Raw genomic sequence first — 24,581 nt, forward strand, 5'->3', positions numbered from 1 at the left:
TTAACAGAATGTGGCTATTTTGGGCTCAGAGTAGTGATATGGTTATTTTTGTTGCTTTTTGTTTATACTTATGTCTATCTTTGGCAGGGAGAAAAAAAAAAAAAAAACAAAACCTGAGAAATCCATGTTTTATGAGTTGCAGTGGACAAGGATTCTACACAAGGTTGTTGGCCTGTGGAATACATGTTCTCTGTTTCTCAGGTTGTACATCTCCAAGAAATTCCTGGAAATTAACTTTTACTCTTGGGAGAAAAACAAGGACAGCAAAAAAAAAAATAAAAATAGATCAACTAAAACTTCTAGAAATAATGCTCATTCTGCAACAGAAAGTATTTTTTTCACACAATTGTGTTTTTCCTGTAATACCAAATGTTCAAAATATTTTCTTAACAGACTGTCTCTCAACTTGCTTTTGTCACCTTACTTTCATTTTGTAAGACAGTAACTCCCAAATGGAAATTTTTACTTTTGCCACTGGGCACAAACTGGGTAAAAATCCCACTCACATATATTGGAAATACTTGATTAAAAGTTATCTGTGGATCAGGAAACAACTTATTCTTTTAAGAACAGCTGTTTCACTCAAAGGTGCTAATCATCGATATGGGCTAAGGAGTCCCGGCTGGGAAGGAGACACATTTTTCTGACTCATGGCACGAGGCCACATGTAGGTCTCTGGTTTATTTGTGGAAAATGGAGGGAAACAGTTTCCGCTGTTGTCACACACTCCTGCCCTAGATGGTAGGTGGATGCATGGGAGAAAGGAACAGTTTAAATTACAGCAAAACTTTTCCTCAAGTGTTTATTTTCGAACACTTGCGTGTCACGAAGGCCGGTCTCATGACTTTAAACAAAACCCAATGTCATTGCTTCCATGAGGTTAAAATGAAGTGCAAGAGAAGAATTACAATGACTTTGCCTGCGACAGAAGGAAGGTCAGGCATCGCTTTGGACTGAAGCTTATCTCCATGGAACCACGCCTGCAGCTGATACTTGACCTTTAAATTCCTCAGAGCTGCCACAATTTTGGGGAAGTGGCATTTGTCAGATGGCCAAAGAGGGTGATGGAAAGGCCAGGCTGGTGGCAGCCGTGGGCAGGTCAGAGGAAAGGTGTTTCCTTACAGTGAAATTCTCCATGGGGTGGGAGAGTCCCAGGGAAATGGCTGTGGATCGAGGTGCTGCCTGGGGATGAGGCCAAGGGGCAGGTGCAGAAAGTGGGACGTTGTGAAGGGACATGTCTGCAGGGAAGGCAGGTCTGTTGTGGCTGCAGGTGAGATGGAATTGGGGTGTGTGAGGGAACCATGCAGCAGGAGCCACCAGCCCCGGGGCATGAGCTGAAGGACCCGGCCCGGCCCGGCTGCTCCTCTCGAGCCTCTTAGGGATGGAGAGAGAGAGGCGGGGTGGGGAAGGAGGGAGGGAGGGATGAGGCGATGGAAGCCCTCTCCCTGGGCTGGTTGAGGGGTGGGAGGGAAGGGAGGCAGCTCCTGAGGAGGGGAGGAGAAGAAGAGGCAGAGAGGGGATGTTGTTAAACAGTTTCTTACCGTAAGAGGGAGTTGGGACCCAGATCTTTCTAGTTAATCACACAACAAACTTAGATCATCGCAATAAAAAGCTCGGCTCACTCTGCCTCCTCGAGTGACCGGCGGTGCACGGGGTCCCTCCGAGGAGCCATCACCCCTTCTCCTCCCCGCCAGCCGCCGCGGGGGCCGCCAGCACCATGCGGGCCACCCACCTCCTGCCAGCCTTGCTGCTCCACCAGCTGCTGCTGCTGCCCACCGCCATCCCCGCGGCAGGTCAGTTCTTCTATCACTTCGCTAGCGACCCCCGTCCGCCTCGCAGCCGCAGCACGTCCCCTCTCCCCCGCTCCGCCGCGACACGGAGGCTGCTGGGGCGGCGAGCAGGGGGCAGCCCGCAGGTCAGAGCCCGCAGGTCGGAGCCCGCAGCCCGCAGGTCGGAGCCCTGAGCCCGCAGCCCGCAGGTCGGAGCCCTGAGCCCGCAGCCCGCAGGTCGGAGTCCGCAGGTGGGCTGGCAGAGAGAGCCTCACCCTGCGTGGCCGGGCGGGGTGGCAGCGGCGCGGAGCCCAGCGCGGCGCAGCTGCGGCGCTCGGGACGAGCCGCGCTCCGGGCGCGCAGCCCTGCGGGAGGCGGGTCCCGGCCCGCGGCTGCGGAGCGGCCGCCGCTCCCCTCCGCCCGCACCGTGCGCGGGGCTCGCTCAGGACGGGCAGACCTGGAAACCGGGAGAGAGGGGAAGGAAACCTCATCTTTGCCCAGAGGTGCTCCCGGCCGGTATCAGGACGAGATCGTGTATCCTTAATTTCCAGCGGTAGAATAAATGTTAAATAACAGAAGTTGACGAGGAATACCCAAAGCACGGGATAGTGCATTGCTGTACGGGAATGCCCTTGATGAATTTCAACAGCATGAACATGCTATTTCCAGACTGAAATACTTGTAATTTCATTAGATGTTCCTGCTGAAATCCGGGAGATGGAGGAGGGGGGCAAGGAACAAACAATAAGTAATCAAGTGCTGGATGCTCTTTAGCTGAATTTCTTTCCTGAAGTGTCCCCCCTGGACTGGTTATCTGAAGAGCCAACTCTGTGCTTTCTATTGGCCCTCTGGGAAGACGTTTAAGAAAAAAAGTTTGTAAAGGTTTCTACAAACCTTTCCTTCCTTCCGGCAACATTGTTAGGGTCAGACCTTTGCACAGACAGAAACAAAGGACAGATACAATTCAGGGAAAAAATCTGCCAGGAGCGGGCAAAGCAAGGGCAGGGAAGTGTGGCAGCTGAGTTTTGGGGCAATATCTGAGGGCATTGGGCAAGGAATGCTGATGGCTTCCAAGATATGACTAGATGCTTTCCAGTTAAAAAAAAAAAAAAAATAAATATTTTGAAATGGGATTTCAAAGTGGAATATTTTGCGATCTGAGTGGGCAAGTCAAAAACAAACTGGCAGCATCACGTGCAGTAAAACCTGTTGTTTTCCCCCTGGAAGCAAGAGTGTGGTTCTGTAGGATGCTGATCAATCTCATTACAGCTTCTGAGCTCAGTCTGCTCACTGGGGATATTGTTTTCACAGGCATTCTTTAGCAGGTGACACAGAGATGCAGACACTGTGGTATTATACTCTTCGGAAATCCTTTTCCATGAACATTGGAATTTCCATTTTTTGGACATGCAGCTTCTCTGAAAAGTGATGACTAGACCTGGTTAGGAATTTTCTGAGAAAATATTTTGTGTTTCTTTTACTGGAAAATGCTGATACATTGAAACTTTTCACAAAAATAATTCCTGTTAAAGAGAAACTTTCTTTGGTTTGTTTCCCTCAAATCAAATGACAGAGAAATATGCAGCAGGGGACATTGCCAATAGCTTGTGGTAAGCTGCTCTTGAGAAACCTTTACCTGTGACAGAAGCTCATCAACTGATGGGACAGGTAGAAATAAAAAAGCAAAATGAACACTGCAGACACACACACACACACACACACACACACACACTTCATTCCATGGACCAAAGGTACACAGCTAGTCTATAGCCAAGCTCATAAGAAGCTAAGTCATGTTTTGCTGTCCTGGTAAGTCAGGGTGCTTTACTTGAGTGAAGGTCCTTGTTGTCCCTGACTGTAGGCTCTTAGTGTTGGTCTGTAGTTTACCAGCTTCAATGAGTGTTGGATCTATTTGATATTTTGAGAGGGACACTGAGAGACACCTTCTGTACTGCCTGTATCACTACTGGGCTGATCAATAGTGTTGTGCCTTAACCAAGGGGATCTCCAGTTTAGGAGTGAATAGTTCACCTTGATGAGGAGAAAAATTATATTTCTGAAATTTCAGAGTTTTTCAGAGTAGGACTTGTTTTCAGACCAGTTCTCATGGTGACAGTTTCTTGACAACCCTGACTTTCTTAATTTTCCTCCTCCACCTTCCTAATATTAATTAATCCTGTTGTTTGCCTTATTGGCAAGAAAGATGACTCTTATCACAAGCTGCCATTTTGTTTACCTTGTTTTTAAAAATACATGATCCTCAACACAAGTGTCTGTATATTTACACAGTAGGCAAGAGAAAGTTGTGCTACTTCTTTCTGAAGTACAAATTACAATTTACAAATTTCTGGATCATTTCTGAAAATGATTGCTTTGTAAACATACATGTTGTCTTTGGGACAATGGATCCTTTTTACTGGGTTGTTTTTAAGAAAGATTAAGATTTGCATACATATTGTTATTTTCAGATATGAAAAACAAGCTAAATAATGAAAACAGAATTAAAACATGAATTAAAACATCTTTTGCTAATGCACATCCATACTTCTAGTGCTGTTCTGTTAAATCAAATTTCAAAAGTACTTAACGATGAACATAGCTTCTTCTGTGAATGAATATTCTGGGTTTGTAATCCCATGCCCTAACTTCTGTGCAAAGACAATGTCCTGTGTAACAGAAGTTGCTGACTAATACAGTTGGGTTATATTAAGGAGTAAAGAAAAAGGAGGGTGAAGAAAACACAAGAAATTAAAATGTCAGCAAGCTGTCTACGCTATCACTTTCTGAGTTTCTCTTTAATATATAAAAGATAAGACTATGATTGATGAAAGATAAATGTGCATGGCTCCTATAGACTGCTTGCCTAGTCATTATCAATATCCTCTATGTCTCTGTCACTTGCACAAAGAATTTAATCTGTAGCTAATAACTTTATCAAGGAATTTTCATTCTTGTTCAAAAATACTTATTATTCAATATTCTTGGGAAGAATCTCTTTAATAATGTTCATCTAATGAAACTAAAAATTACTCTTTAATCAAAGCAACAAGTAGATTGGCATGTTGCAAAAGAGTGAATGCTAAAGATTTATTTAAATTAAAGATACATTTTTCTGTGAGAAGACTGCCAGCCAAGTGTGTTTATTTAAATTTATTTAAAGCACATTCTGTAGTTTGGATGATCTGAAGAAGTTGCTAATGAAGATGTGGGAGTTGCTCTTAGTTCCTATATATATAATTATCACTTAAAGAAAAATAAAATCCAATTCCATAGCCATAATCGATTTTTGAAAGTTGTGTATTCCTGTGGTCTGCATAGCTAAGTATATTTTTAAAAATTAATGTGATTTATACTTTCCCATCCCAGCTGTAGATAATCATTATGCTATATACTGTCAACAAAGTGAAATGATACTGTGCCAGTTGGAAGAGTGTATTCCTTCTGTTTAATGGAATCCTTTTGGTGCTCAGTGCCAGGGGCTGCTTGTTTTGCTCTCACATGTAATACAGCACTTACCCTGCTTAACAGATTTTCTGTTTCTATTAATGCCATTTTCATAAGCAACATAGCAGGAGAATATAGAGTTGAAAGACACGAGATTAAAATGTTGCGTAAAACTGGAAAATTGACCACTGAAGTCAAGGAAAGGAAAGCCTCTTATTGGAGGAGCTCATCTGTCATTATTGTAATACTTCAACTGAGGCCAGGGTTGGAAGGGAAATGTGCAGTCTCCCTGAGAGAGCAGAATATCTCCCTTTAGATCTTTATGCTGAACATTAGTTTGCCACTTAAGCATTTCAAACTTTTCCAAGGAGGTTTGAAACCAGGATAACTGGGCCTCTTTTTGAGTAAAAGCGTGATGTGGAGTGAAAAGCATTGCCCTGAGTGTTTTACAATTACTTGTACTGGATGAGTGTTGGAATTTTGCTTTCCCTCCATCAGCATTGAGGTGGGGTGGAATGGCAGAGACTGGAAAGTAGCACAGAGGTGAGAATGGATTGACTATGGAGGTGAGAAAGGATTGATCTCCATGCTTACTTGGGAAGCAAGGGTAGTAGAACAGCTGCCATAATGGAAGCAAAACTTTGCTGTGGGGAACACATGGCAGCTAAAAAGAGCTGGCGAGAAGAGGTGAGGACATCCTCACTGCTACCCTATCTTTTCCTGTAGGTTTTTGTGGCAGTGCCCTCAGAGGGTTGTAGAGCTGTTCCTGAATGTGGTTAGTACCTACATGCAAAGCAGCACTGTGGTGAAGCAGAGCTGGGAACACGCTCCAGATTAATCAAATGTGTTGGCAAAGTCTAGCTGTAGTTTTGAGTGGCTTGTGGGCCTCCACCCATGTGCTGTCTGATGAGCCCAGCCGTGCCTGGCAGTCCTCGGTGCTGCTGGCCCAGCTGGGGACTGGCTGCTGCCTCTGTCCCCCTCAGCTCCAGCTTTTCCTATGACTCGCTGCCTTGGCCAGCAGCACTGTTTTTATGTATACAACATGCAGCAAGGCTCTCATCACTCCTCACAGGGGCTGTTTTGCTGCCCTCAGACATCTGTTATTCTTTGTCTTGCCCAATCCCTGCCCTGCCTACTTGTGCTTTTCTCCATACCCCTTGCTGCACGCCCAGAATTCCAGTTGGCTGGGACACCATCACAAAGGAAGGGCACAAGATGCTGGGTGCCTTGAAAGAGCCACCAGGTGCTTGTAAAGATTATGGAATGCAATGGAAAATGGCGAGGATTTAATGCTTGTGCACAATGCATAAGAAGACAAATCTTACAAGGGAAAATCCTCTCAGTAATTTAGCCAGAGGTTAGATACGGTAAGTCAGAGTACAAACTGCAGCACATTTGTTTCTGCCAGTGAGTCCCAGCATCCTGCTGAGCAGATAACCTTTTCTTGGAAGGAAAAGAGCTGTCCATTTGCAGCTTCCATCCAATTTTAGAATATAAATATCAGTTGTTAGCATTGTCCTTAGCTGCTAGGGCTTTCATGCTGACTATAGGAGTGGGTTCCAAAGGCAGGACTTAGCATAAAGTTGGGTTCCCAGTTTCATGGCAGTCTTTGCAGTTGTTAATAAGGGGGTGGGGCTGTGTGATGTTTGTGGTAATGTAAAGCCAGAAAGAAATATCTTTTTGAATTTCCTGAATCTCCTCAACAACTAGACTGAGAGCCAAAGTAGAAATACGGAAATCATTATCTATTATATATAGATATTGTATGGATAGTTATATATATATTTCAAACTGCTTTCTAAAAATTGTGTTTTTTCCCATGAGGCTCTTGTGCCAAGAAAATAAATTTCAGAAGTTAAAATATTCACATCATCTTCCAGGTACTTCTGAGAAACTGTTTAGTTTTGACAAGCTAGAGATGCCTCCTGGACAGCTGGTTTTATTTTGGTGACTTTCCATCTACACAGCTGACTGCAGATTTTATGGGTATGGTTGGTAAACTTCTTTTACGCCAAATTATTGTCTTACATAAATAACCGCATTAAACTTAATCTGGCATTTTTAAGCCTATCCAGTCTACAAAGTTGTTTTCTTGGGCACAGCTCAGATTGTTCCAGTTTCTCATTATGTTGGCCTGCCTTTCTTCCTTTTTTTTTTTTTTCCTTCTCCCCCCAAATGAGAAGTCATTTGGAAAAGGTGTTCACTTTTTGCATTCTAGCCAGGAATCTGGATATTTCTGATACTGAAACAGGCAGAAGGAAAAGTCAAAGTAAATGAAAGTAAATTAAAAGTGTTGAGCATTAATTCTTTCTGTAAAGTGACTCTGTTATTACTTAAGAGACAAAATTACCTTGAATGTATTTATTGAAAAAGTGCTTTCTAATTCTTCACACAGATAACAATTCTGTGGTGACCCTATTAATCATCAGCATTCATCTTTAACATCTTTTCTTTTCAAAATGACCACACTGTTAACTTAAGCATGTTGCATCCAAAAGCATTTAGTAACATCTACTTTTACCATCTGGTGAAGATTGGGTTTGTTTGGTTTTTCCTTTTTTCTTGATGAAGCCAGTATATTTATGTTATCATACTGAGACACACACCAGAATACATTTACCCTCAATGTTTTATATCCTTTAAAAAGCATTGTCTTGGAAATACTTTATTGAATATAATCAAAACTATCCCTTCTATCATACTTTATAGACAAGTTAAACACCTCATTGTATTTGTATACTGGTGTCAACCCTTATATGGTGAGAATTCTTGCTTTTTTTTCAAACCCCACTCACTGATTTTTTCTTTTTACACAAGTTTTACCAATGCTATTTTATGCATATAAACATACTTTGTTTTTAATTTTTGTATTAAATTGTCAATGTTTATGCTTAGATAAGCATTCTGCTTTGATATATCTGACACTGTAATAATACATTGCTTTGCAGATTTTTGCTTTGCACAATTTTCCCATTCAGAAACTTATGAATATAAGGTACCATTAATTTTTTGTCAAGTAGGGTGTCCCCTAATAAAATGTTTGACATGTTTATTGTGTTGAACTGTGCTTTCCTATGTTTATTTCAGGTGTGTTTAGTGTTGTTTTTTTTTTTATTTTTTTATTAAGGTCTTTCATATGGTACCATTCAAAGGATGGTAGATTTCTGATTTCCCACCCCCTGCACCCAAGTTTTAAATCACATGATATTCTCCTCATCATTTTTTTTCCTAGCCCATTGGGAAAATCCAGTTTACTTTAGCTTGCAGTGATGATTGTTTGCAAAATTAAATTAATAGCTAATCTCATTTTAGCATTCTGACCTGGTTATCAACTATAACACAAATAAGTCAATCTCTAGTTAGTCCATCTGTGAACTTCTCAAGGTCAAGTGACTTTATTTCATTACAAACATGGTGCAAAATATTAAACAGAGATCTAACATGCCAGTTGATACGAAAGAAAGCGCCTATGCCTGTTTTATATTTCTGAAATATTGTGTCACTTTATATGACCATTTTTCTTCACTGGAATATATTTTGAATCATCAGTTTCTCTGTGCTTCCTGCACAGCATGTGGACAATTTCCCTCTTTTAAATATTTCTCCACATGCCATATTATTTTGTGTCTCATTCTCCATTTGGAAGGACTGCAGTGGATTCCTGCAGTTCTCTGACAGCATATTCTAGTCTCAGGAATTCAGGTATCCTCATTTTCTTGATTTATTTTCCCTATAGATTTAGTTTATCTCTTACATCTGACAAACAAAGAACAGTGATGCTTTTACATGAGTGTTCATATTTTTTTAAAAACCGGAAGCTATAAAAAGTCCTCACACAGTTGGAAGTTTAGCTCAACAAAGCAAATAAATAATAAAATGCTCAAGTTCTTCAAGTCTAAACAAACAGAAGAGGGAAAAAAACTCAATCACAAAGCACCAAGTATTCATTAAGAATTTCAATTTAAAAATAAACATTTAATTTAAATGTATTTATCTTCCCATTTGAAAAATTTAGTGTTAAGTTTTGATGGTTTTCTGTATAATAAAGTGGGATGCAAAATTAAAAACAAACAAAAGGAATAAGCTTTCTTACATTATCAGGAGACTTCAAGGTGTACTTCTTTAAGAAAGTACTAAAATTTGCTAGTGGAATTTGGAATTTGGAAACCCTGGAAGCTGACATGCTGAGTGCATCATAACTGGTATTTAATAAAAGATTTGTAGTCTGTAACAAGTCCATGGACGTTAAGATTTTTCTAGGGGAGGCAGCTGTAGTACTCCAGTTGTGCTCTGTAATACCATAACTTTGCAGCCTAAAATGTACATCTTTATTAGAAAAAGCTGGAGGGGTTGAGGAAGAAGAAAGGGATTACCAATGAAACAGGTGAATTCAGGTAATCTCTTAGTAAAACTTTGCTGTAGATAACACAAGTAATGTTTTGAGCTCATTATAATGAACAAAGGTGGTCTTTGGGCCTATCACACCCTGCATGTTATTTGGATTACCACAACAATGGCATTGTATTTTCTATATTCAGTTTTTTTATTACTAAATAAATAATGCAAAACCAAATGTTTTTGTGATCAGATTAAGAGCTGAGGGTGTAAAATGTGACTTGCTCAGGTGTTTGAACTCTAAATAACCTGCAACTAGATTTATGCTGCATTTCTCTACTCTCATATAGCTCAGTATCAGACTAATTCTGCAAGGTGTAAGTTTTAATTTGAGATACAGAACATAATCAGGTAGTTTGAGAATTGAGGGATGTTGTAGCTTGGGAGCCCAAAGCCCTTTTCTGATGTAGGACATGAGGCCAGAAGTGAAAAAAATTAACTATTTTGATGTCATTTTTCTATCAGCCCAGTGATTACAGAATAACTGGAGAGAAAGAGAGATCAAAATACAAACACCTTTGCCGATTCAAACCTGTTTCTCTTGTTAATCAAGAAGGTGTCTTTCTATGATATTTATGCTGTGGGTTCCATTTCTCACAGTTCTCTGTGTTGCTAGTTCTTTTTGTATAAATATAACTAAAACTAAAGTTAAGCAGGTTCTAGAATACAGGCACTGCAATTTGTTGGTGAGTTTTCTTACAAAAATGCTGCAGAATGTCAATTTTGATTATCCCTGATTATTGAAATGATTTGACATGGACTGGAACTGCTCCAAGAAAAGGTATTGTTGAAAATCTTTTCCTCCAGGTGCCCTATAATTTGAGCAGTCTCAGTCAATGATTCTTGTAAGAAGACTGTATAGAAATCTCATTTGAAGATTTAGTAAGGGAACTGAAAGGTGAGTTCTTGTAGCTCCAAGGTAAATGTATTTCCCTGTGAGGTACCTTTTTTCTTAAGGAAATATTTAAAGTCTCTTATGAAAATGGGGAACACCAGCAGGGAGACTGTGGAAATCCCAAATGAAATTATGGAGCTCTTGTCCAATGCTGCATCCTACTAGAGGTGATGTGTCAGTTTCAATTTCCAATTTCCTTGGGCACTGACTGAGCTCTCTTCTTTTCAGTTCAACTTCATGTTAAGAAACAGAAAAGGGAATCCCCCTCACGTTTTTGAGGTTTTCTTTAAGTTGACTGAAGAAATATTTTTAGTTAGTGATTGTTTCTGTTGAAGAGAAAAATGTTGGTTCATATTTGACTGGATTCCTTTGTGTTTGAATCAGCTGCTGATGTTTTCAAATTGAAGTGGAATGTCAGACTTCCTTGGTAATGTGATATGAAACTACAGGAAACATCAGAGGACATGGCCCACAAAATGAGCAGAAATCCTGATTAATCAAAGTTTAAAAAATTTAAATGAATGGCAATCACAAATTAGTTGCATTGTTATAGCATACTGAATACCTAAGACACTATTTGAGTTAACATTTTATTAATAAAGGCACCTAATTTGACACAGAAAGAATATTATATTTATATATTTTGTTGTGAAAATTGTTAAAGTAGTGCTTTGCATTATTCTGATGTTTCTAACAGTCACACCACAGATGCACTTGGCCCTTTGCCTCTTGGATTATAAGCAAGACGTAGAATGTTGTTGTTTGAAAGCTAAACTAAATCAGGCTGTTATGAATTACTAAATGCAAGATCAAACCCATAATCCTCTTTGGACAAATGCTAGGAAAAGAAGGACAAAAAGAAAAAGCAGAACTCTGTACCATATTTTTCAGGCAGAACATAATTTCTTGATGTTTTAATTCATATTCTTGCATGCTGGCTGGTGAGTTTAAGAAGCTGTTATCATTGGGAATTAAGATAATGACACTTATCAGTAGATGGGAAATGTTAGTATCGGGAACTGAAAGAAAATACTTTGATATTTCTCACCGATTCCTACCACCATTTGACATAAAAATCTTGGCTGAGACAACACAAAATGAGCAAGTATGTCTTGGAAGATAATAGATTGAGAAATACACCACAAAAGCTTTATAGCAGATTTGTTTTCCTTTGGTTGTCTTAAAGGGCAAATCCAGTCCTTTTTGAAACACTTTGGCTCTATCACAGGTGCAACAAAAAATAAAGCAGCTTCAATGTAGACACCACCTTTTCCAGTAACAGGATGCAGACCCTTAAGATGAAAAGGTTATAATAACATTTCTCTGTGCGATGTTTAATTTTGGGTGCATGTGCACTGTAAAAATTGGAGGCTTAAAATGCTTAAGAGAGCTGATAGAGGTTCCTAACACAACACCAAAATTATTAGCATTTGATTTTTCAATCAAAAGCTTCTTCATAATAACAATTATATTTTAAAACAAATAAACTCCTTTTTTTTCCTTAGTTTTTCTTTTTGAGAGGGATTGAAATTGTGAGTTGTTAGATGCTGGAGAGTAGCACAGTTTACTTTCATCAGTTCAAAAAGAAAGAAAGGAGGATGGGGTGAAGATTATTATATTTAAGCGATGTTATAGCAGAGATATTCTGCTGTTTTGTTTTTCTTTTTTTTAAAGATGAAGCTTGATGAGATCTAATGTAAATGTCTTTGTTATATTTCTGGGTGTCTTAGGGATAACTGACCACTGAGAGGTGTGATTTAGCTGAATCCAGTGAAAATGGATCAGTGATCAGGATGGAAGTTCTGCAAAGGAAACACCTCTAAGCCCTCTTTGGGTTTTCAGTATGTAGAGCTGTCATTATCTCTTCCAGAGCCTCAGCTTCTGCAATTTACAGTTATTCTGAGCTTCTGCAGAGTGCACCAAGAAAAACTTCATTGGCCTATGTACACTCTGCACTTGCATGAGAATCTATTCAAAGCACTAGACTGAGGTTTTTTTTTTGGAAAAACTCTGGCAAAATTTAATAATATGAACCTGAGCATTTATGTTCTGTTATTGTTGCAGAGTTTGTAGAGAAAAATGAAAGGACAGATGTGAATACAGTTACATGGAAATAAGTTACGGAAAATACTATTATCTACTTTGTAAACTAAGGAGGAATTTATTCACCTACCTTACATGGATAAGCCATCTAAGCCAAAAAGATCATCTGGGATAACTGAGTGAAACTGGTGAAATAGATCCACAAGGCAATTTATTCTCCCTGTGTTATTCATCTGACAGAATAGGGACAGTTACTCTCCAGATGTGCTCATCTGCCTTCACAGACAATGGAGTAGCCTTCACTGGCAGACTGGTTTTCATGAAATGCAAAGCAAAAATATAAACAAACATTGGCAAAACTCTGGACTTTTCTTGCATATTTCAAAGACCTTTCCTCTTTCACTTTAGCCAGACATCTCTAAACAGTCTTCCTCCTTCCATTTTATACCTCTTCCACAGGGCCTTTCAATAGAGACATGGAAACGAGATCATTGTGTTCGTTTTTGCAGGAATTTTTGCAACACTGAAGACTGTTTCCATGCTATGGCCTCTGTTTGACCTTATAATCTTTTCTGTGAGCTAACGACTCTAGTTCAGTCACACTTAAACTGGACACAACACTCACACTGAGACTTCACTGGAGCAGCGAGTGGACAAATTATTATTTTGTGTCACTTCCAGAATCCACTTCTTTTCACATTTTGTGATAAATGTATTGTTTTAAGAACAGGTTGCTTTTTTTTTTCATTCAGCAAGTGATACTCTTTCACTTGAGTTTGTCAAAAATTTACAAGATCTCAGATAACTATTGGGCATATTTTGGAGGTTCTGAAAAAATTTACAAAGGGTGAGAAACTTTCCTTTTACCCTCTTACAACATGTCTTTATTTGAAACTAGTTTTTATTAATTTCCTACTATTTTGGTTTTAAAAATAGAAATCACCATCTAATATAATCAATTCTTCTGCAGTGTATGCTTATACTCTCCTTTTGTGAGATTGTTTATGATTTAGGTACTGAAGATGCTAAAATTCCTTGGAAAAATTATCCATATACAGTGCCATCTTTACTCTCAGCATTCTTCCTAATATTGTTTTATTTTGTTGTTTTTTTTTCTTTAATTCTTTTTTCAGAGGGTAAAGGAAAAAAGAGAAATCCTCTTCATGACTTCAAAAAAACAGGAGAGCTGATGCTCATTAAAGTAAACAAAACACTGGAAGTAAAAACGAAGCTGTTAAATACCACAGAGCAATGTGCAAAGAGATGCAGCAGGAACAAGGGTCTCTCCTTCACTTGCAAGTAAGTTATGTATCGATTTTATCTGTTTTTTCTCCTAATAGATCTCTTTTGTTCAAAGGTCCCTGCAATTATCATCAGTGGTAGCTTGTACCAAGAACAACCCAGGGATTGTGATTTTTGATTTCAGTGATCTGGCTGTACCTGTCCAGTGTGTGTCAGTCTTTTCTGAGGCTTTTAGAGGCTTTATCTGAGTTGCCTGTCTTAGCTTGTCCAATCTGTAATCCTTTCCATAACATAGCTGAAAAAAATATTGAAGTGCAGGTGACTTGGGCTGCAATCTAGCATTAGGTGAAGATTTCTGAGATTTTTATGTCTCTTATAAAATGGTTATCATCACACATCACAGCTGCAGGATTTCAGCACCACTTCAGACCATACCTTGTCTTCATTGTTTGCACATTACTCCTGCTGAAATCAACGAGAACCTCACACATGGAGCACAGATACATGCTCTGCTGAAGTTCACTGGCAAGTACTGCGAATCTGATACACTGGGATCAAACCTGGGCTGTGGATAGCCATCCTTCAGCATCTGCTGTCTCTTAGAAACACATCATGCAGCTGATCACTTGTCTGCCTTGTACGCATTCTCTATTATGTTTTGGAACAAATCACTATCATTTTTCTGAAGTATTAGACTTATACGATCCCCCTGGCCTCTCTTAGTCTAGACCATGAGCAATGAATGAAAGGCCATGAATGCAGATCTTGGAGACAGTGGATCACTTCTGCACTGGTGAGTGCTGGGCTAAATGTGACCCTGAACTTGAAACATAAAACAGTTTTGACCATTGGTACAAATGGAAACTAGGCAAAATGTGACAATGAAACTTCTTCATTGGCAGAGAAGGGTCTCAACTGTGATTAAATTCTACCATAAGCCTCAAATTCCATTGTTGCAAGATCTCATTTGTATAATTCTGTACTTTGACTATTTATATATGTAAATAATGAGCAGAGTTAACTTTTTTCAGACAGAAAATATTTCCAGGCACTAATATTTTCCCCATTGGCAGAACTTCCATTGATGTCATTGCCAAGAGGATCAGGTTGTATTCAATACAGCAAGACAGCCCTGAGTTCTGATGAGCAGCAACAAGGAGTATTGCAAAACTAAGTATCACAGTATAAAACAAATTCTGAATAGCACCAAGCAAACAACAATTCTGCATTCTAGCATCAGTTTAGAAAAACTTTCTCAAACCACTTGTAGTTGCTCTGGATGCTACGTTTTGTGTTCTGAAAATAAAAAGCAAGTTAATATATGTGTCTATTCTCTTTTATAATAAAATTAATTTAGAAACTCTCAGAATTTTTAAAATTGTTTTTGTAGATTTTTTTTTTTTGAGACAGTGTTTGTCGGATGTCCTAAGGGGAAATTTCTCCTTTAATGAATCAATGCAACAACATAGAGGAGACATGAGGGACTTTTGAGAGTAGAGCTTGGAAAAGCCCTGCTCACAGATAACAGAATGGCAATCTGTCATGTAATTACTTTGCATTGAGTGTGGAGAAGAATTACAGATCCTGATGACTTACTCTCTGAATTCCTGTTTTCCCTGGCAGCTTTTTAGCATGGACAGTACTAAAAATCTGCTTTAGCAGTAGAGGTGTAGGTGATGAGGTCTTGCCTGAGCTACCACTATGCACAGAGCGCATGGGATTTTCTTTTCTGGAATCTCAGAAGACTCTTGTGGTTTCACTTTGACCCTCATATGGGTCCTATTGTAGTGTGAACTCTTCTTTGATGCTACTGTAAACACACATTTTACATGTGTTCCCTTTTAAAGGATCCAGTGTTTTCTAATCATTCCCTTTTATTCCTAGGATCCCAGTCTTTAATTTCGTACCAGCGCATGGTAACTACAAGGTGAAATTTGTTGCCAACTTAAATGAAACCAATTAGCTTCCTGCCTGCTGTGGGAGCATTCCAAATTAAGAAGTAACACAAAGTGACATTTTAAATGCTTGAAATATGATACTTGAAATTTCCTATGTTTATTGACATTTTCATGGCTTGATTCTTATACTCCGTATCCATGCAGCAGTCCATCTCTTGGGCCACCGCACTGATGTTTTATTTTCTGTATGCAAGCTTTTAAAAATGGAATTGCTTTGTAACATAATTGTGACAATAGCACTGGGAGCAACAACATCTGTGTCTCTGCACTGTGAGGTATACAAGCAGGAACAGTATTAGGTTTCTTTTTTTGCCAGAAAGTGGTGAAAGTAGCAGATTTCAGGCCCTACAGACTTGTAAATGTTCAGGTACTCCTTATTTTCTGGAGTGGGGGGGAAATTAAGACAACTTTTACTTCTTCATTGTAAGTTTCTGCATCACTTGCAAGTAAATTTTGAGTATTTTATTGGTCTATCATTAATCCTTGCTGGTTTTAACTCTAACATTATTATGTTGAAGCTATTATAAGCTACTTTTCATAACAGATATTTCCTCTATTCCCTGGCTGTCATGCTTGCACAGATCTTGTTCATTTCCAACACAGTTACAAGATCCTTATCTAGACTTGTTTCTTTTTCATAACATTATTCCTAAAATCTTCCATCAAAGAGCTCCTCAGATTCACTTACACTGTTTTTGACTTCATAAATCTCTGTGCCTCTTCTCCTGCCTTCCCTATCAGTTTTATCAAGCTGCTGCTCCTGAACTGTTCTATTCCTTTGTTTCACCACTCTTTCCAGTCCATTGCTCCCTCTGTTTTTCTACAGACATCCTTACAGCTTTCCCCACTACAATTCCTATGGATAAAAAAGCCAATATAATTACTATTTTATTTGCTATACAGGCGACTTTTGCACCTGTCCCTTCCTTAGCTGCAAAGCTGTCGCTGTCTTTGTTATCTGTTCAGAGTGTCTGTATTTACACAGGAAGGGATTTCAGTATAGACAACAGAATTTCAGTACCTGATAAGAAAATCTACACTATCTAAGACTATCTCAGTAAAAAGAGAAACAAAAAAAAAAATTGTTGTGATCGGCAGTATCAGTAGAAGAAAGTCCAAGAATTTGCTCAAATATGTTGACTTTGGAGGTATAAAACCCCTCCAAATCTGGGTCCAAGAAAAGATTGTTACAAACTTTTATATGAAGAAGTGGTTGAAGCCAAACTGGAAAGAAACCATAAGGCAACTGAAAGGCAAAAACTGAAAGAATAGTTTGTAAACAGTGCATTCTGCATTCCCACTTTAGGAGGGAGGAGTGGAATCGAGAATGTAATTGGAAAGGCAGGAAAGGTCAAGGATATTTTTGTGAAGATGGAGTTAGAGGCACTTGGATATGCTCAAATTTGAGAATCAGCCAGAAGAGAACAGAAGGCTGCACAAGGGCAGAGGGATGAAGGTTAGCAGGTTGGAAACATTTGGAGTCAACAGAGTAGAGAGAGCAGTTGGATGAAAAATCTGTTTGGTGATGGAAACGATAATGAAGAAGATGTTTGAAAGAGAGAAGACTGGGGAGATTGGATAGGATCTTGTAGCATTTTTAACTGAAGCCAGCAAGATCTCACACAGAAAGCTTGTATGGTGAATTAAATGAAGATCAAGGAACTTCTTGTTGAAGGATGCAGTACTGAAGAGTATGGCAGAGCCAAAGTATGGATGAAGTGTAAGAAATCTGTGTGACTCTTGGATATTATCAAGTAGTGTTAAAATGCCTTCTCAGATGAGAATAAAATATCTCAGAAGGTATGGGATGAGTGACAAAAATGTAGATTTTGTGGTAGGCTGGAGGAAATAATGCCAGGTATTATTTGCTTAAGTGAAAAATTAAGGAAAAAACACCTGTGGAGTTTTTTTCTTCTTTTTTTAATATTTCCTTATTGGAATAACTCTTGCCCCCTCCAAGGTGGTCAGTTGTGATTTTAAAATCCTTTAAAATATTTTACCTATAGTTAAAGACTATCCTTTCAAAACTGTTGTAGGAGAAAAAGGTCTGCATTTTTCATATTAAGTATTGAAAGAAAGTATTTTTACTCTGGATTTGTTTGTCTTTCTTGCCCTCCCCCATATCTAGTCCATTAAGCACACATTGTACTCACTCCTAGAAAGTAGTTAAAAATAAGAGAAAAAAAAGCAAAAGTAAGCAAGGACAAACTTTAGGTACACTATCACAGTTTATTTTATTATTACAAATAAAAATAGTATTGTTTTTAAACAACTCTGTTGTCTCTGTTGTTCTAGGCAAGAAACAGATTCCTTGTGCTTGAATTTTTCTCAATCCATCAGTGTGAGATACTTAACTATTTCAGAGGCATATTGTGAGCATAGCCAAGATGATGTTTTAGTCTTCATGTTTCTTTTCTTTTTTTCTCCCAGAGAGCAGAATAACTGAGGACACAAATGCTGTCTCAGTCACATTTATCTAAGTTTTAAAATAAAGATCTTTAATGACAAGGAAACTCTTAGATTAGTGTGAACAACCAAACTGGTATTTAATGTAATGACCACATCAATTTAATTTCTTTGTTTCTTTGCTCTTGTCAGCACAGTTGTGGGTTTAAATAGTAATTTGGACTGTTTCTCTGACTTTCCCAGTAAAAATAAATCTGATGTCATTGCATGCTCCTTGGCAGGCCATGTGTCATTATTATAAACCACACAGAGATTTTTTTCTCATCCAGATTTTCTTTGCAGGGCCTTTGCTTATGACAGAGTTACAAAACGGTGCCATTGGTTATCCTTCAACAGCTTGACAAATGGTGTGAGAAAGAAGCAAGACCATGCGTTTGATCTGTATGAAAAGAAGGGTAACTGATTTATTTACTGATTTTGTTTTTCCAGCCAGGGACGGGAAAAAAAAAGCCCTGGGGTCAGTCAGTGATTTTTGGGTTGTAAGAACATCCTGGACATGGATGCTTTTATGCATTTTGAAAGCTGTATCCTACAGTTTTATCTACACATATCCTGAGTTTGCTGTCATGCAAATTTGTCTACATACTTGCTGCTGGTCAGTTTTCCAATCTACATTTTTGCCTACATACTAGTTTCATACTACATACTACATACATACTAGTTTCAGTTTTCTACTTCAATTTTCTATTGAGCAGCTCAGTTGTATGAGTTACCATTTATTACTTAACATTGCTCTTATTTACCTCATTAATGAGTAGGATACTCAAGTCCTCAGACATGGAGTTTTTTCAATCAGATACATTGGAAACATTTCCAGGATTTTTTTTGGGGTCAGATAGTGATCAATATTTGGAAAAAAAAAAAAGGATAGGCTTACATGTCAACAAATATGCAATAATTTTTAAGAATTAAGTATGTAAAGGCTAATAAATATATTATTTTTATATGAAAACAGATGATGAATTTTAATTTTTCGTACATTAACCAAATCCCTAATTTTCTTCTATTTCAATAGATTATGTCAGAAATTGTATCATTGGAAAAGGAGCAGACTATAAAGGAACAATATCTGTTACCAAAAGTGGTATCCAGTGTCAGGCCTGGAATTCAATGATCCCCCATGAGCACAGGTAAGAGTTCAGGAGCAGAGACAAAGGGAATAGCGCACAGACAGCTCCCATAAAGCATAAGAATTTATGGGAAAACTAACCTTAGACAACAAAATCTCTTAAGTATATTCTTGCATTTCTCCAAGAGATGCCATTCTCCAGATCGCAGAAAATCCTTATCTTGGGCTCTCTCCAAAGAGGTCTCTCCTAATGCCAGCCTGTGTGTCTGTATCTCTTTCTTTCCTGTGGGGTTTTTTTGGTTATTTTTTTGCTTTTTTTTAGCTGTTTATATCCTTTTGATCTCTTAGCTACTGGCAGAAACAAAACATCTGCATTATTTCAACCCAGAGTCTGAAAGTTCATCACTGTTTTCTAATTGACTCCCAAGGAACGAGCAATTTTGGAAACCACATCATTAGCAAGCCAGGGATATTAGACACCTATTTTCTTAGTATATAATATTGTTAGTATATTTTGCATATTTATTGTCAGTTCTCTGTTATTTATAGACTATGTTAAACTCTATGGAGCACTTAGGCCAGGCGACAAATCCATGGAAAGGACTGAAGAGGCTTTTGAAATCTTTCCCTTCAGATCATACAATCAATAAATAAAGACTGAAGGACCATGTACAGGACTTACCTTTTCAGCTTAGGACCTGGTACAGTGAGAAACTGAGGCCAAACCTACAATTTGAGAGTAAATCTAGTTGATTCGCTAAGGAAAAAGAGAAGAAAGCCAAAACCTGAAGCCGGGAGGAGTAATGGTAAAAACAGATTAATCCCCAACAAATGTTCCCAGAAACCAGTAAAAGGACTACAAAGTACCGGTCTACTTTTTAAAAACTTCTCTTTAAACATTTTTTGTGCTGGCTTTAGCCATGTAGATAATTAAACTTTAAGAGACAAAACCAAAAGGTCCTTTCACCCATAAGCTTAGTATCCACATTGCCGCCTTTTGCTCTGTTCTCCCAGGGTCAGCAATTTGTTTAGGAGCATCCAAACTGGAGATGGCTGGTGAGGAACTGGGCTGTGCACTGCTGAGTCCTGTCCTGACCAAATCAATCCAGTGTTCAAGAGGATATCTTGGAACAACATTAAAAGGAAAAAGATAGTTGAGTTCTGTTCCCTTATGATGTGTTACAAAGCTGAGCCTCAGGCTTGGACTTACTGGACTTGGCTCTTACAGTATGGAGAGCAGTGTCTGCTTTTCAGTTTGGGACCAGGCCTGTTAACTGGGAGCATACCATAAATACCACCAGATCCCAAAGCAATGACTTCTTGAGACTCAACACCTTGAAGCATATATCCTCAACTTCCAGAATGAAAGAATTCTAAGTCATTATAACCTAAGCAAAAATGAGCATTTATTCTACATAGTATACATGTGACTTTATATAATTAAAGGAAGGAAAGTGTCTGGATAGCACACATTACCACTAAATAGCTTTTTAATACACAGCATACACAGTTTTATCCAATGCATCTGGACAACCACTCTTCTATGATGAATTTTATAAGAGTGACTCTTCTCCTGCCTTGTGCAATAAGTTTAATTTTTCAAAGGTCACCGGATAAATGAGGTGGCTGCATGCTAATTTTGTTTTTCAACATCAGAAAATATGATTTCATCATCAGAGACATGAGGGAGGTGGGGAGAAGCAGGCAGTAGTGGTGTGTTTGGAACTTATTAGTACAAAAGACTCAGATTTTTAGGTCAGTTTTTCTCAGCAGCTGATTATCACAAAGTGCCATTGGAAAAAAAAAAAAACCTTTCATATTTAAGGGATAAATGTATTTTAATGATTTTTAATTATATTTCTAAGAAGAACTGAAAAAAACTGAAACTTTAAACTTTTGCTTCAGTCTAGTAAGTCACAATTTTATTTATTTGTATTCCACCAAAACACAGAGTAAAACCCTATTTTTTTCGTCTACATCTTAGCACAGATTATTGTCCATTGTCATTTCCATCTTAGTACAGATTTTAAGACTCTTGGAGAATTTTATATTTAAAAATGCAATTTAAAAAGGGCTCAAAGAGAAATGGTCAAAGAGCAGACCAGTGCTTCATAGACTTTTGGCCAGTTTCCATGACTTTTTGTGGTTGAATCTGTTTTTACCATTACTTTTACTGGCTTCAATTTTTGGCTTTTTTTCTTTTTTTCCTTACCTAATGTAGATGAACTAAATAATCAGTTTTAGGAGTGGCACTTTCTTCCATTTATGGGTAGATCTTTACTGCAATTCATCCTTTCCTCTCTCAAGAATGTTGCTTCAGTACCTGTTGAAGCCATTTGTATATCTGACCCATCTCGTATTCCTAGTGCTACTCATTTAGAATTTTTATTTTTTTAATGCTCCTACAGCATATCTAATGTAATTTGAGATGCCTTTTCCTGTATTTTCTAATGAGCAGCAAAGTTAAATAGAATATTCCAATATGCACTGACATACCATTTTAACACATATGCAGGTTGGAATGTCCCATCAAAAATGTTTGCCTGGGGGTCTTTAATTAAATAAAGTTTAAGATACTTACATTATAAGAATACAGAATCTGTTTTACAGGCAGCAGGAATGACAAAAAAATTAATCTATTCAAGCACTAAAAATAAAAAAACCTTTGTGTAATGCTTCCACATTGCATTGACTAGAACCACAATGTGATTAAAAGAGGTATTTTTCACTTCAGTTACTTCAAGAATTTCATTAATGGGAATAAAACTTGAATAAAATATTACATGTCAAAATTTTCTTCTTGATTCTCTCAAAACACTCCAAATAAAATATTGGGTATTTTCAGAATAAAAGGTGCATTATTTATGATATTTTCACCAAAGCTTAAATAGTGATAAAAAAAAAAAAGAAATAAATCATATAGATCTCAATAAATTAATAAATAAATAAAGTTAAATTACCAGTTTTATGTGATCCCCTATGTAGTTAGCCCAGTATTTCAATTAACAAAAAAAAAAAAATTTCATGGGGCAGATTTTTGATTTCAAGGTGTTTTCTAACTCCAGAGGTTTAGCTGCTGTTTAGCATGGCTGCAATGTAACGGGTAGAGAAATGTCACTGGATTTGTCTGCAATGTGCAGCCTGAACGTGGTCATGAGCTGTTGAAGTGGCATTGAACAGACCAGCTCTGGGGTTGGGTTCCTTACTATGGGGTTAGATGTTCCTTAATTTGTGGGGTAAATAAGCTAGCATTACTTTTATGTGTAAAAATTTACGTATCTCTATATATCTATATATATATCTATGACTAGTGTGTGTCACTGTGTGTGACACGGTTTCTCTAGATTTAAGCACATACTTTTACAGATACCTGAGAAGAAAACACCTTGACCCTGGGCATTTTAAATCATCTGGGGTGCTGTTAAATGTCTGAACATATACAACGCAATTATGAGTAGGTCTGTAAGTAGCAGACCCTAAGGTGACAACAGCGGTGCTCGTGGCAGAACATGAAGGAGCACAGCTAAAACAGCATCTGGGGAAATCTCTTGAGCTGAAATGCAAAGCAGTCCCTGGTTTCAGGCAGTGAAAGCCTCTCAGCGAGGTGCAGCACTCACATTCTGCTGATGATCTGTTCTTGCTGCTGCCTGCCCAGGGATGCAAAGAGGTTTCTCTAGTTGTGGGTTTCACAAAGTAGGTGAGCTCTGAGCCCAGCTGAGTTGTTTGTGCCAACATGAACGGGATAGAAAGGCCTCACCCGGCCACAGACCCAATCAACCCCGGTGGACCCAGAGCTCCTGAAGGAAAATACAGCGCGGCCTGGCAGGGAGTGTGTGACTGCCTCTGGCTCTGCCCTAGATAGCTGGCTCTGGACAGCTGAGGGATGGGAGTAAAACTCTCTAGAGCACGCTATGGGCCAGACAAATTGTCCCAGATTTAGGCCATTTAAATTGAGTAATCCCAACTGAAGATGTGTATTTGTGTACGGACAGATATTTGGGTGTGTGAATTTGCTTAGGCAGGGTGGAGGGAGAAGGAAGCAGAAATGTGATTGTTTCTAACTTTGTAAAAATAGTATGATTAACCCCAACATTTGCATGCTCTTATACTGTAATGATTGTCATTTTAAAACTAGCTTTTTGCCTTCGAGCTATCGGGGAAAAGACCTGAGGGAAAACTACTGTCGAAACCCCCGAGGGGAAGAGGGAGGCCCGTGGTGCTTCACCACCAGTCCAGAGACACGCCACGAAGTCTGTGACATCCCCCTCTGCTCAGAAGGTAACCCAGCACAGCTTCTGCAGAGAGCTGCCTCTGCTCTGCTGACAGCAGCTGCACAGAGCTCCCAGGAAACACTTGCTCATGGCCTTTAGAGAAAGAATAGGAGATTCTCAATGAGAGTAACTCATATAGCAAGAAAAAAAGATGTTAGAGGAAGAGATTTTGTGAGGTTCCAGTGTGCTGGAAGGTTTCAGGCTCAGCAGCTTTTTTCAGGTTATGGAGGAGCTTGCACAAAGAAGTTGTGCTGATCGTACAAATGTGACCCTTTTTTTTTTGCTTGTCTAGTCCATAGTGAATCCATTAACAATTTCAGCATTACTATGTGATAAAAATCATCTACTGCTATTCCATGGTAAAATCAGCTTTTCATCTTCTTTTTGATGAAAATATAGATACTGGATTACAAGATGAAAGCTTAAGATAAGCATGCATTTTGTTTTTTGAATAAATACTGTAAATAAGTATAACTCTTTGCAAATCCAACCCCATTTGACTTCGAAGTCACAGAATTTGAGAGACACTTTATATGCACCATTGCATATGTTGACTTTTAAATTCTGTTAACCTCCAAACTAAGCTCTTATATCTTACTCTTAATCAGCCAATTCAGTTCCAGTCAATCAATCTATTTAAATCTTCAAGATAGGATGCCTTTAATTTTCCTGCTCATGGGTCACATGCAATAGCGATGTTGTTGTTAGGAAAGGAAGAGGAGAGGGAGGGAGATGGAGAGGAGGAGAGGAAAAGAAGGAGCAATAGAATAATTTACACAGTGCTTGAGAATTTGTTAAAATCTATCATTTAAAGATAAACTTATGTAACTTCAGAGGGGATATTTGACCTGGAGCTCACTTTAGGATGAAGGCTTTGGTAGCTGATGTTTTATAATATCTGTAATTCCATACAATAGTATTTTCTAAATATCCTTCCTTACAATTACTCTAATTAGGGAGCATTTGAGAAGTTTATCTACAATTAATTCTGGTGAATTTGTTTTATATCTTTAGACCTTTCATTTTAAA

The 24,581-nt window shown here is 38.4% G+C and overlaps 1 protein-coding gene across 2 annotated transcripts in view; it reads left to right on the forward strand.

The window, feature by feature from the left end:
* Window positions 1–1,604: 1,604 nt before the first annotated feature.
* LOC131572814 (hepatocyte growth factor-like) overlaps window positions 1,605–24,581 on the forward strand; it is a 54,447-nt gene continuing 31,470 nt past the window's right edge. The window contains exons 1-5 of one of the 2 annotated variants that reach the window (XM_058826191.1): window positions 1,605–1,793; window positions 13,680–13,845; window positions 18,495–18,607; window positions 19,228–19,342; window positions 23,417–23,559. In XM_058826191.1, the coding sequence (XP_058682174.1) occupies window positions 1,718–1,793; window positions 13,680–13,845; window positions 18,495–18,607; window positions 19,228–19,342; window positions 23,417–23,559 (613 nt within the window). In that variant the 5' untranslated portion in view covers window positions 1,605–1,717. The remainder of the gene's footprint in view (window positions 1,794–13,679; window positions 13,846–18,494; window positions 18,608–19,227; window positions 19,343–23,416; window positions 23,560–24,581) is intronic. The other variant, XM_058826192.1, reaches the window with a different exon arrangement.

This window comes from Poecile atricapillus, chromosome Z, assembly GCF_030490865.1.
Source record: "Poecile atricapillus isolate bPoeAtr1 chromosome Z, bPoeAtr1.hap1, whole genome shotgun sequence".
Taxonomy (NCBI): domain Eukaryota; kingdom Metazoa; phylum Chordata; class Aves; order Passeriformes; family Paridae; genus Poecile; species Poecile atricapillus.